At 42.1% G+C, this 13,153-nt stretch overlaps 1 protein-coding gene across 1 annotated transcript; it reads left to right on the top strand.

Moving 5' to 3' along the window:
• Window positions 1-388: 388 nt before the first annotated feature.
• On the top strand, window positions 389-12,636 carry meox2b (mesenchyme homeobox 2b). The gene is made up of 3 exons (XM_030064113.1): window positions 389-904; window positions 6,196-6,368; window positions 12,397-12,636. The coding sequence occupies exons 1-3, from the start codon at window positions 433-435 to the stop codon at window positions 12,616-12,618; spliced, it is 867 nt and encodes a 288-aa protein (XP_029919973.1). The 5' UTR covers window positions 389-432; the 3' UTR covers window positions 12,619-12,636.
• Window positions 12,637-13,153: the final 517 nt, after the last annotated feature.

Genomic DNA, 13,153 nt, shown 5'->3' with positions numbered 1-13,153 from the left:
CATCCCCCCTCTGCCTCCTCCCTCCCTACCTCCCTCCCTCCCTTCTTCTCAGGCACAACTTCCCTGGAAGCTCCTTCTCCTTCCACACTGGTCCTGGCTGCCTCCGCTGTCATCCGAGATCCTCCTCAGCCTCTCACTGTTTACTCACCATCCGCCTGGCAACCGTCTGCATGCTCGGGATTACCAGAGGCCCTTCCTTTCAACGCCGCCATCTCGGCCTTCCTTCAGCCGCTTTCTCTGGGAATTAAGGGGGGTCTGGAGGCCTGAACTGAGAGGGGCTGCAGGGGCGAGCTGAAGGAACATCCTCCTTTCCTTCTCTTCACTCACTCTTCTCTCAACTTATTTGGAGAGTTTTGGTTGAATTCAGCAGACGGAGGTGGGGGGGAGGGGTCCCAGGACGGGTAAGGGGGGTGTTGTTTGGCACCCCACACGATGGATCACTCTCTGTTTGGTTGTCTCCGCAGCCCTCATGCCCCGGCGCAGGGCCTGCATCCTGCCTTCACCCAGTCGCCGCTGGCCCTGCATGGCCGAAGCGACCACGTCTCCTACCCGGACCTCCCTAGCTCCTACCCCGGCGAGGAAGGGGGGGTGTTCAGTGGTCCGACCCACCGAGGACACCTGCCCCAACCATCCCAGCAGCACCCCGTCCATACGCAGCACCCACCATGCTGGCCCGTCCCCCCGCAGATGCCCTCGCCCAACACGCGGCACAGCCTTTGCCTGCCGCCTGCGGAGGCCCCGGAACTGTGCTCAGGGGGTGGGCCGAACCTGTGTGCCGCCAACCCCAGTCTGGGCAGCGGTGACCCAGCTGGCGCGTCATGTGTGTCTGGGGAGTACGGCCGACAGACGCTCTCCCCAGATGACCCAGACAGAAGGAACAGTAAGGGCAAGAGTGACAGCTCAGGTAAGACGAGGACGTCCACGGCACTCCGACACGCCAGTGATCATTTCAAAAACTAAAACAAACCAACACAAAAAATCACCACGACTCTTGTGTTTTCTAATCTAGTCTACCTATTAGAGTTCATCTGAAACCTCTGAGTTGCCGTTTAAGAATCACATCTCTATAAGAGGACAAATGACTCCAAGTCAACCCTAAATAAATATAATCTAAACAATGGAGAGAATCCATCAACTTTGATTTGAAGGTTTAACACCAGTGGTTTTGTTCCTTGGTTAAAAAAAAGCAAAGAAAAAAAAACCTTCTTTGTACAGCTACTCTTCTTTCCATAGGGTCCACTTTAAGGGGGCAGAAATTTCAACTGCATTCTGTGATAATTCTGTGATAATTAAATTGTCCAGGGAAACATAGGGAGAATTCAACACCATTTTGTTTTAAATGCTTAGAGTTATTATTTTCATTTTTTTTTTTTTTTTTTTTTGCTGTTTAGTTGCAGAGCGTCTCCACCCTCAGTGGACTTTTACAGCACCACATTACTGCCTCTGACAGCAGCTGCAAACAAAACAAGCCAAAATCATGCCATATTCATCCAAGTCATTTCTGATATTTATTTTTTAAACTATCACAATCGTTTAAAAGAGGGACAAAGCAGACTGAACCGGTTTTGTTTTCTTGTTTATCTCCTATAAACTGCAGTTGAAAAATGATCCTGTAAAAGAACACATTTCATTGAAAAAGTGGAAAAAGTAATTGTTTCCTGGACAGGCAGAAATTGTTGAATCTTTCTGGAATGTTATTCATATCTTTCAGGTAATTTGAATATGTTCCTTTTTATTTCAATTCAATAAAATAATAATTCAATTAAAAAATGACGCTAATGCAAGGCTAAGGTTGGCTACAAGATTGACTACTTTTTGTCGTTTGACAATTTCTTTGTATTTAAAAATCTTTTAATTTTTTTACTTAAATTTTTTTTTTTTCAAATTTAAATTGATCTCTTATCAGGAAATTCATTTTCAGCTCTTTACTTTTCCATTCAAACTGAGTCAATATGATGCATATTTCTCTTGGAAAGGAACATCATGACAATCAGGGTATTGATTCAGCTCTGGAATTATCTATAACACCAAATCAATGTTAAGCTGATAAATCTCCTGAGGTTAAAGTTATAGGCACATTTTCCCTGAAGGCATTCACAGCCTACAGGAGCCTTAGAAAAGACCATTGAATTGATTCAGCCTTTTCATTTCAGTTAACAATAATAACAGCACATGGCAGCACACAATCAATTGAAATACATCAGTTGAACTCAATGGAAATAAGTTGAGTTCTGTGGAGTTAAATGTAGAGGCATAGTTCCACTGCAGTTTTTTCAGAGATTGCAGTGTGTGACAGGGGAGTTGTTTGTCCGTTCATAGAGGTCATATGATTCTGCAGTGACTGGTCAAAACCGAACAGCAGTGCTGTGGATGTGGACAGGCATAATGCGGTTTCCTATACTCTTAGAGTCAAAGGTCAATGACTTATGACCAATGACTAATTTGAGTCATTTGTTAATTGATTGTTAATTGTTGATTTAGATACCATAAACTTGAGCTGACCATCCACAATATAGTGTTTCATGTTATTAAAGTGATGGGAAACCCAGAGATTTTCTTAATCAGACAGTATTATTGAGCTCTATCTTCATTATCCACCAAGATTTGAGAGTTTGTAAAAGTCACTAACTGTTGCAATGTGGAGTTTCACGGAATGCACTGGCTACAGTTCCAGCAGGGCTGAGTGGGTTTCAGCTCCTCTTGTGGGGTAACAATATTTTCTGGGCCAACTGGCCAGCAAAGCACGGTGCAGATGACAGGGGGGCAGAGGGAGCTCAGCTCCCCTTAATAAGACATGACCTCCTCTTGACAAATTTTGGGGATATATGGAGAGTTTTTCTTCCATACAAAATTCTGAGGCAGATGCCTTTCTCATCTTTCGTGCCCCAGCGTGAATACATTCTTTTTATGCTTACAGGAATAATCTAGTTTGACTGCAATACCAGCACAGCCCACTGTGGTGGTGTGGTACCATAATGAGCACAATGCACCCAGAAAGGCGCTGCTAACCTAGCTAAACCCAGATAGAGTGAGTGACGGCACACTGTGGTGAAACAACAGGACGGTTCATCACACGGGTGAATCTGCATTTCTTTGGCATCAAAGCAACTTAACAAATCTGTCTCCTAAATTACATGACTTGATCAAGTTCCCAGACTTAAACCCAGTTAATTTTCCAAGTCATAAAGAAGGCTATTTAAAATTTTGCAAATACAGATTTTTCCCAGAGAGCTGAGGAGAATGAAGGTAATAGATGGAGCAGGTTGACAACCTGTTGTAGGATAATAAGCGAAGCATCAGCTGCTCCTCCTGAGCCACATTCCATGTTACAGTGTGAGGTGGTGAGCTGCACAGGCAGAGGATATACTGCAGGGAGATACGGTGGCATTAATAATACGAATGAGTATTATTAATGTAAAAATAATAATTTATTTGTTATTTACAATTTATCGGCCTTCTTAAAAAAATGCATTGTCACAATTTACATGCTTTACAATTTACGTGCAAATGATCAAACTGCTTAGAACCACATGAGTCTAAAGTCACAATCCTTTTTCCCCAGATGCAGTTGAGTTTCCTTAAGAATATTACAGAAATATTACAGGCAACAGTGTGAATGTGCATGTTGCCCTGTGAAAGCCATGGCAGAGTTCAGACACTGCAGCAAAGGGAGAATATTCTGCTTGCTGGGACTGAAAGAGCTGTGTTTCTTATTAGCACTGCAACATATTTTTTTCCCAGCTAATGTTTCTGTAGCTAAAATGTTTCTTAACATTTCTTATTTATTATTATAAATTATATATATTTTAGAGGTTTGTAATTGTACAATTGAAGTGAAAAGTGTCTCATGCCGTACTCACGACTCTAGTAGACCTAAATGGAACAGAGCCTTTAGTAATGTCATCACTAACACCTGGGTTCACCTGCTGTTTCATGTCAAATCAGCCGCTGTGAAAACTCCTGTCTGAGTGCCATGCTAACAGGCTAACATGTAGCATGGTCGCCCACAATAAGTGTAAGTGGACAGCAGGTGCAGTCGAGTCAATCAAACAGGACAGCAGGAGTGAAAACTGTAGTCGTGTTCTGATTGGCTCCTTTCACTCTTACAGTGACCGTAACTTTTGATTCCCTGTAAAACCGAATGTTTGACTCCGGAGAAATCAACTAACTCAATCAACTAACTCTCTCTTCATGCAAAGGATGTCAGATTCTCATATTTCATGACATTTCTGCACCCAGTTATGATGACGGCATTGTCCAAATGAAAAATTATATATATATCGTAAATTTTAGTTTCCTATTACTTTAAAGTCTGCAGCTGAAACGAAAGAGTGATCTATAGTAAAGGGGTGATGAACTGGTGAAATAGCAGAGGGTGAAATCTGCATGATGAAGAGCAATGTGCCCAAATCAAGGCTGGTTTCCCCGAGAATAAAAGGTCTCTCTATATCTGCAAACCCAACTGATTCTTCGCGTAAACAGCTAAAGGTCAAGCATGGAGCAAGCTACGCTCTGTATCCAAAAGGCTTTAAACCAAACACCATATCTGCAGCGTTCAGCTCTGCAGACTTGCAACCAGTTCAGCGTGGGTGCCAAGATGAGAACTTTCCGATTCCTTTGAGCCGATGCCCCGGCCAGGAGAGAGAGAGAGAGAGCGAGAGCTTTGACTGACAGATTGAACACTTCGAAAGGATACGCTAAAGCTGCCAACGGCCTAACCCAAATCCAATTTCCTATCTCTAACTTCATTGGCACTTAGAGAAGCCACAACGTTTTTATTATAGATTTTCTCTGGACGTGCAGTACGAAAGAAAGGGATCTAGGGATGATGAAATATACATTGGCTGGTTAAATATTCAGCCTTGCAAAGCCAAAGAACAGTAACTGTGTGAATGGTGAAGCTGAGAGAAATGACCTCACTGTTTATCTCTTGCCCTAATAAAAGCATTGGGGCACAGGGGAGGCAAGCGTAGCATTCAGTAATATCTAGAAGTGTGAAAATCAGGCCGACTTATACCATTTGATGATTGAAGCAGGCAAATATGTTCAGCAGAGTGAATGAAAACAAAATTCCGCGGTTGATAATCATCGGAAACATCTCGACAACAGGACAATATGATACATAAAACCTGGATTTGGCTCGTGTCTTAATGAAACAGCGTCTGTAGCCTCATGCTATGGCACAGCGTCTCTTTCCTGGCACGCGGCGATTTGTCAACACAGTCCACATTTACACAACTAATGAAATGTCAGCTGGATTTATGTGCTGTGGACTGGAGAACATTGTAAAAATGACTATTCAAGCTTTCTCAGTGTTATTTTCGAAATGTGCAATGGCCACAAATATATAAATATAAAAGAAACCTTGAAGTACACTTGTAAAGTAGAATAAAAAGGGAAAATTAGATTTCACCCTTGAAGCACGAGCAACCTGAGGGAAAAAAAAAAAACAGTGTCTGTATTCAATAAGCAATTTAAAAGTTGGGATAAAAATTGCTTCTTTAAACTGTCACATGGTCTGCACTCCTATTCCTCTCCTAGACAATCTATTTCACTCTGGTTAAAACCTGGGTCATGATAAAGAAGCTGTACATGGTCTAATGATGCACATAATTATATGTATTTCTCCTCTCAGATGGCTTCAGCCGCGACGACCAGAAAAGGTCTGGTTTGTATTGAAGGAAGTAAAAAAAAAAATCAGCTTCTAGAGAAAATAAAATAAACTTTAAAAACAGTTTAAATAGTTTTGAACAATTGAGCTTTGGTCATACACATTTTCCCCATGAGAGCACTAATTCTAAACAATACAAAACCTCAAGTCTAATATCTGACCGGTAGAACTAAACCATCTCAGTTGTCAGTGACTGTAAAATATATATTGAATGAAGCTGTTCCAGTATGAAACTAAAAAAACAGAAACCTAGAGGTATTCTGGTCAGGCCTGTAGTCCAGGTTTGCTGCACTTGGCCATGTCCAACACCACCGTGTGCAGCACCGCTATCGCCCGCATAAAAGCTGATTGGCACTCCTAATTGTTTTGCTTTCATTCCATTTTTGTTTCCGATGGGCCCCTGCAGTTTATCAAACACCCCAATTTTTTTCAACCCCCTTTTTTTCCCCTTCATTTTTTTTTTTTTTTTTTTTTTTTTTCAGAGACTCAACTGTGGCTGGAAAATGTTCTGTTTTTCATTTCAGAGTCCCAAGACGGGAGCTATAAGTCAGACATGAACAGCAAGCCCAGGAAGGAGCGCACAGCCTTCACCAAGGAGCAGATCCGGGAACTGGAGTCGGAGTTTGCACACCACAACTATCTGACGAGGCTGAGACGCTATGAAATAGCTGTCAACCTCGACCTTACAGAGAGACAGGTGGGTTACCTGCTGAATGGCTGTCATCATTGGGAATCACAGAAACAGGGGAACCATTATTAAATAGCTATCAGATTTATCAGGAATATCAATTAAAAGTGCGTCTATGACTTTGATCAACCTCTGATCAAGGGAGTGCAACAGCATGGATAGGTCTCTCGACTTATATAATGAAGGCGCATTTTCACAATACAGTGAGTTAGCTATCTGGAGCAGAAATTTGACATGTTAACAGTTAGCATGTGGAGCATCCAGCCAGTATCCAGCACTCAGTAACACTGAGAGGAAAATAGAGCCACTACTGTCCTACATATTTAGCTTTGGGGGGAGGTGAAATGAGATGAGATCAGATCTTTTGAAATGGGTGAACTACCCCCTTGAACCTTGTTAAGAGGTAATATGTCGCCATGCAAAAACTCCAGGTTGCCTTGTCCATTTGATGTATTTATAAAAACTCTAAAGGGAGCAATGCACATGTTTAATACAGTAATAACTGGAGTGCTTGTTCACATTCACATTCACTAAGGGAATCCTACAGCTCAGTGCATCACTGTGGATGATGGTTGTCAATATATGGCTCCTATTAAAAAAGTGTACAGGGCTTCACTATCAAAAACCCCCTCAGTGTTTTGACATTAGCAAACGGTTGGACATGTCATACTAATGCTCTGAGGCTAATCGATTCCAAACCACCGAGACTCTTTGAAATGTCAGCACCGCTGGTGTTGGTGTCTGTGAAGTGACTTTCTGATGGTATGTGTCAGAGTCCAGATGTTTTTCTTAATCCTCACAAAGAAACATTTGTGTGAACTCCACTGGGCTGTCGATGTGGACACCAGCACACCCTGCTGCTGCTCATTTTCACAGCCCAAACTGTTTGGAACCACATGTGTGAACTGTCATCCTGAAAAAATTCAGATGATGGCTTTGAGGTATTTCTGGGAAGAAGAATAAATACTGTGTCAACATCATGTCATTGTTGCTTGTAGTGCAAGCTTATTGAGTTCTTGTTATGTACGTGGGGCATTGTTGTTCAGTTTATAGAGCAACCATGACAGACTTGTAATCAGTGTCATGTTATGATGGTAATTATCTCTGCAATTACACAGTCATGCCCAAATGTTTACACACAGCTGCATGAGGCACATATGCTGGTTGGTGGCCCCAAATGGCAGCGAGAGGCAACCCGGTATGGTGACATCAGCAAACTCAGACGTCCTCAGCCCTTTTTTGTCAGGGCCCTCCTCTGAAACGTTTCTCAAAAATAAATAAATAAATAAATAAAATAAAATAAAATAAATCCAAATACAAAGTTGGCATTAAAAAAACTATGAACTATAAATGTTGTCTGTGTATATTCTCATTCATCCAGGTCATAGGCATATCATGAAAATGATCTAGACCAGTCATTAGTCTAGACTGGTAGTCTAGACCAGACTAACCAGTCTAATCCAGTGAACAGCATGAACTGATGAAGCCACTTGGGTAAGGGCGAAAAAGTCTTCTAGACATTTAACTCAGTCCAGTTGAGCTGATTCAATTTCTGTGAGAAAACTGTAAATGTCCAATTTTGTCAGTTTTGTTGAAAGAAGAATAAAAGCGTTTAGCTTCCAAACCCCTTTAGCTTTTGCCATAAAAACTGTTAACAATCCTCTGCTCTTTTAGGAACAAACAAAAATATGTACATAACAAAAACTAAAAAAAAAAAAAAAAAAAAGTTGTTTTCTATATCTACTGTCTTCAATAAGCAGACTGCACAGTATGGCACATTTGGATAGAATCTGTGTTTGCAATATGTAAATGATGATAAAAAGGAAGAGTGAAACAGTATAAATCAGCGTTGCCACTGGAACATGATTTTTGTCGACTGCTCCGTGTCCGTCACTGTCCGTCATAATTCTGGTTCAAGTTTAGATTGTGGCACTAAAACTGAATATGTGGACCCTTGATTGTGTTAAAGAGCTACTTCTAAGCACTGGGCCAATGCTTACTCTTTCTTGTTGCAAACGGACAGACATCATTATGTTTTGTTAGCTGTGGTGCTGGTGCTCTTACTGTGGTGGTGTGTAAAATAACGGTATGATACGCTTCTTTCATTTAAAGCATTGTTCATGGTTGTGTTATATAAAACATGAGTTATGAAGCCTCAAACACGACCATTAAAAACAGGCTTTAGAGTCGTACCACATCAAGGGGTTAATTTTGCACCCACCCACCCCACAAATAGGGTGAATCTGGTGTTTCAATTAGTACGCATGGGATGGGATTTCATTTTTTTTTTTTTTTAAACAGAAATATCTTGCCTTGTGCAGCTTTAAATTTCAGTTCACCACTTCCTGCTCATGATTTAGTCTGATAAAAATGGGTGAATTTTTATAGCCTGTTGCAGCTTTAAATTGCCCTGTATTTGTCTTTGTATAGGGTTTGAAGAGACTCAAACCATTTTGAGCTGCACTTTTGTCCAAGAACAACCTCACAAACTCAGCACACCCACAAGTGCTTTTGGAGATCTGTTGGCTAAAGTGATGGCCAGGCCAACTCACCCAGGATTTAGGCCTTCCTGCTCAAGGCCGGGTCCTCACCGCTCCCCCTCATATTGGCTGCCTTTCCCCTTCCCAGTACTAGTCCAGTAAATATGTGTGTGTGGCGTGGATGCAGGATCCTTACACACTCTGACATCTTTACCGTTATTTTACAACTTCTGCCTCCCACTGTTTACTGTACAGCTTTACAAACCATGATGGCACTGGGCTCTCTTCAAGGGCATGGGTACTGCAAATGAATGGTCACACATCCCATTTATTACCACACAGTAGCTTTCAATTGGCCATGCACAAGATCCTTGTTTGTTTTTTTTATGTCTCCGTCCTTGGTGCAAAGCACTCGTTGCTGTGGTGTTTCTGCACTGCGCTTTCCAGACATCACCTGTCAATCAAACATGTTGCTGTGACGTCCGTTCCAGTTCTTCTTCTGTTTATTCCAAACAAAATGGAAAAGTGTATTTAGAACATTAAATGCATAAAATAGTTTTAATCACCGTTGTGTTGTATCTGCTGGGCTATGACAGTGTATTAGAGCCACTGAAGGGAAAAAATATAGAGTTATTATAGAGAAATTTGTGACCTTGTAATCTCAGAGAATATTCTTTTTTTTTCTTGTAAATTTGCAACTTTAATCTGGAAAATTCTGATTTTTTTTCTTGGAATATTACTCCCCCCCTTTCCTGGCTCCGTAATTTTTTCCCCCTACAGTGGCCCGTAATACGCCGCCGTAGCCTCACCCCACCTCACATGCAAATACGGTAAACTATTTTGTCTCAATTATTAAATACAGGATGGGATTTCATTTTCATTTTTTAAACATGAATATCTTGCCTTTTGCAGAATATCAGTTCACCACTCACTGGGTGTGGCCAGTATTTACTGGTAGTGATTTAGTCTGATCAAATAGGTGAATATATTTATAGTCTGTTGCAGCTTTAAATTGTCCTGCAATTCTTGTAATATTTTGTGCTAATATTCTGGTGATTGTCAGGTATTACTTTGCTAATTTTCTGGCAATTTTCTTATCATTATTTTCACTAATTTCTTTACTAATAGTCTGTTAACTTTTTGCTTATTTGATAATTGCCCTTTTCTCATGGCTTTGAAAGAAATCAAGTGAATTTGCTCAGGATTCAACGGCCTGTACAAGTAGGTTAACACTAAGCCATTTATGGGAAAATAAGCTACACGTTCGAGTGTTTACCCTGTAAACTAAACTCCCAGTGTTTGAGTGGCAGGCCACCATTCAGCACTACTTAAAATAAATCCACAGGATAAGGACACTGTGAGAAAGCAAGTCGCTCCTGAGATGGGCAGGAGGGGGTCAGGAGATGTGTGTGTGTGTGTGTGTGTGTTAATGGGTATGTGTGGGGCTGAAAGGGGTATGTGCAGACTGGGGGTGTATGGTTCAGCAGGAGGAGGCGGTGGTGGGTCGAAGAGGCAGTGGGATTGTTGGGGGGGCGGGTGATAGCGGTGGTGTGGGAACAGGGGGAAACTTGGGGGAGACCGTGGGGCGAGCTCATTGGTCCAGATGGGATGGGCCCGTTTTAGGCAGTGGCTTAATCATCACCATGGGAGACGCAAATACTAAACAAAGTGTCGAGTCAGGGAAAGGAGGCAGGAGGCCGGGCCAGCAGGCCGCTGTGACTCATGCATCAGCACATACCTGGCTATGTGGAAATAAGCCGCTTGCTTACTAACCTCGACACCACACCAGCCATCTAATCAGTGGCTCGCACTATTATACTCACACCCAAAGGGCTAAGAAAAATGGCCCAATATGTCCACCAAAGCTTCTTCTGTATGCCTGGGTGGGTAGACTGAAGTCTGAGGCTATTATTTCTGCCTCACATATTGTGTTATTACTTGATCTGTGGTTTTAGAGGCACAGTTTGTGATTGCCTTTGGTTACAAGCACACATAACGCCTCCTCTGTAAGAAAGCCTGTCCCCTTTAGGAAAGTTTGGACTGAGTTCATAAACTGTAATTATTGTGAAAATTATATTTTGGCAAAGAATGACTATGGAGAATTAATAGTCAGTGTGAAATATGTAATATTATTTTAATTCCCCCCTGGCTGTTATGTAGGACAGCGTTGGTCTTATCCTATTTTTCAGAATGTTAGCCGGGGGGAAATCCACTTCAGTGCTAGGAGGCTAACAGTTAGCATGTGGAGCATCCAGTCAGTATCCAGCACTCAGTAACACTGAGAGGAAGATAGAGCCACTACTGTCCTACACAACAGCTAGAGGCCAGATTATATCATTTCATAAAAAAGGGGCGAACTATCCCTTTAAGTGTGCTGCTTTTGCACTACAGGCATATATCTGCTTGGGATGACTTCATTTTTTGAGGAAGCACCTGGTGCACTCCAAGTCGAAAATGATTCTACTTTGATGTGCTCTACGCAGAAAAGCAGAAAATCTCGCAAAATGGGTGTACTATCCCTTTAACCAACCAGGGGTTCAGTTCAGCAGGGCCTTACTGCACTTCACATGGGCCAGTAATTCTCTTTTTTGATCCATAGCGATACCCTTGTCGTTCAGCGTCATTAATGCACAGGGTTGTAAGGTCATGATCTAAGTCATGATCTAAGATAAGAGATAAGATAAGATAAGATAAGATATTCCTTTATTAGTCCCACAGTGGGGAAATTTCAAGCATTACAGCAGCAAAGTGGATAGCAAGATATGAAGCATAATTTACATTATAAACAGCATAAACAGATAATAAATAGCAAAAAGCAATATAAACACTATAAACAAGGAATATAGAGAAAAAAATAGAAATATGAACAACAGAAGAAAATAACCTAAACCTGGGGAACAAGAGGTTCAGAGTTAGTGTGAACCCATGAGATGCCCGGTACTGGGATTCAGGAACTGTCAGACTTGATCCAGCCTTATGGAATCACCCCTTCCCCTCTGGTAAAGTGTCGAGGTGTCACTCACAGCTGATCTGAGCAGTAAAGGAGTGAGTTGTCTCTGCACATCCCTCAGGCACACTGAGATGAACGACTTCACGTGAGCAAATTCCGACACCTACGACACCGACAGACACATGCACAATGGCATCATCTTACCTGGCCTGTCCCACTCCAGCCTGGACTCTGGCAGACTCCGAGAGCTGCATTTAGAAGGGTGGCTCAGTAGATTTGGTGTGTATTTATACATGATGGAACTCTAACTTAGTCTCTGTTGCCGGCCTTGGTCAGGCGTAATTCTCGTTGAGTTGTCCTTCGACTGGCTATGTGGTGTACCTTCCTGTTATGAGGGATCGCTTGATGCACATTTGCTATTAGTAATGACCAGGGGTGGGCTAGTAAAAAGTACAGATTTTTTTGCTGCTTATTTCTCTGTTTTAACATTAAAGGCTTATAGTGTACTGATAGTGTACTTTTTTGTTGTTGTTGTTGTTGTGTGTTGCAATGTGGAAGGTGGGAAAAAAAATATCATGTATGACAGTTGCCTTGCGTCTCCCTGCAGGTGAAGGTGTGGTTTCAGAACAGGAGAATGAAGTGGAAGCGAGTGAAGGGCGGCCAGCAGGGGGTTGCAGCGCGGGAGAAAGAACTGGTGAACGTGAAAAAGGGGACTTTGCTGCCGTCCGAGTTCTCGGGCATGGTGGGACTGCAGCGCTCTGCCAGCTCACCAGCAAACGAGGAGGACAGCCATGACAGCGACCAGAGCTCCGAGCATCCTCGCCTATGACCTTTCATGACCTTCCTCTTCCTCCTCCTCCCCCTCCTCCTCTTCCTCCTCCTACTTGCTTCTCAGGAATCTGCTTCGGATTACTTCATGCTGATTAAGGACAGCTGATTACAAACAGGAGAGAACCTTGTTGGTGAGAAACTTTTGAGGCTCATTGTGAGCAACGTATCCCAACAGTTGGCTGACATCAAACTTGCGAACATTCCAGAGATGCTTTGCATTAATCAAAGGGCTTTGGTTTTGCACTGTTGAGGATTTGCTTCAGTCAGTTTCTACTGTATTTAACTGAGTGATGAGAACAAAAACGTCATGGTTTGTTCACAATGAACTAAAAACAGACATGCTGTGGATTTCAATAATTCATATCAGGAGCATACCGAGACTGTAACCGTCTTAAACCGGAATTTCTCTCTGTTTCCCATTATAACATGCTGTAACTGGTAAACATCTCTCTGTTTATCCTCATTGTCGCATCTTGCTCCCTCTTAACATTTTCAAGTTTTATATGCTTTATATTTGCAAAACTGGATTTCCG

Source organism: Myripristis murdjan, chromosome 11 (genome assembly GCF_902150065.1).
Source record: "Myripristis murdjan chromosome 11, fMyrMur1.1, whole genome shotgun sequence".
Lineage (NCBI taxonomy): Eukaryota > Metazoa > Chordata > Actinopteri > Holocentriformes > Holocentridae > Myripristis > Myripristis murdjan.
This window is presented reverse-complemented; position numbering and strand designations above follow the sequence as displayed.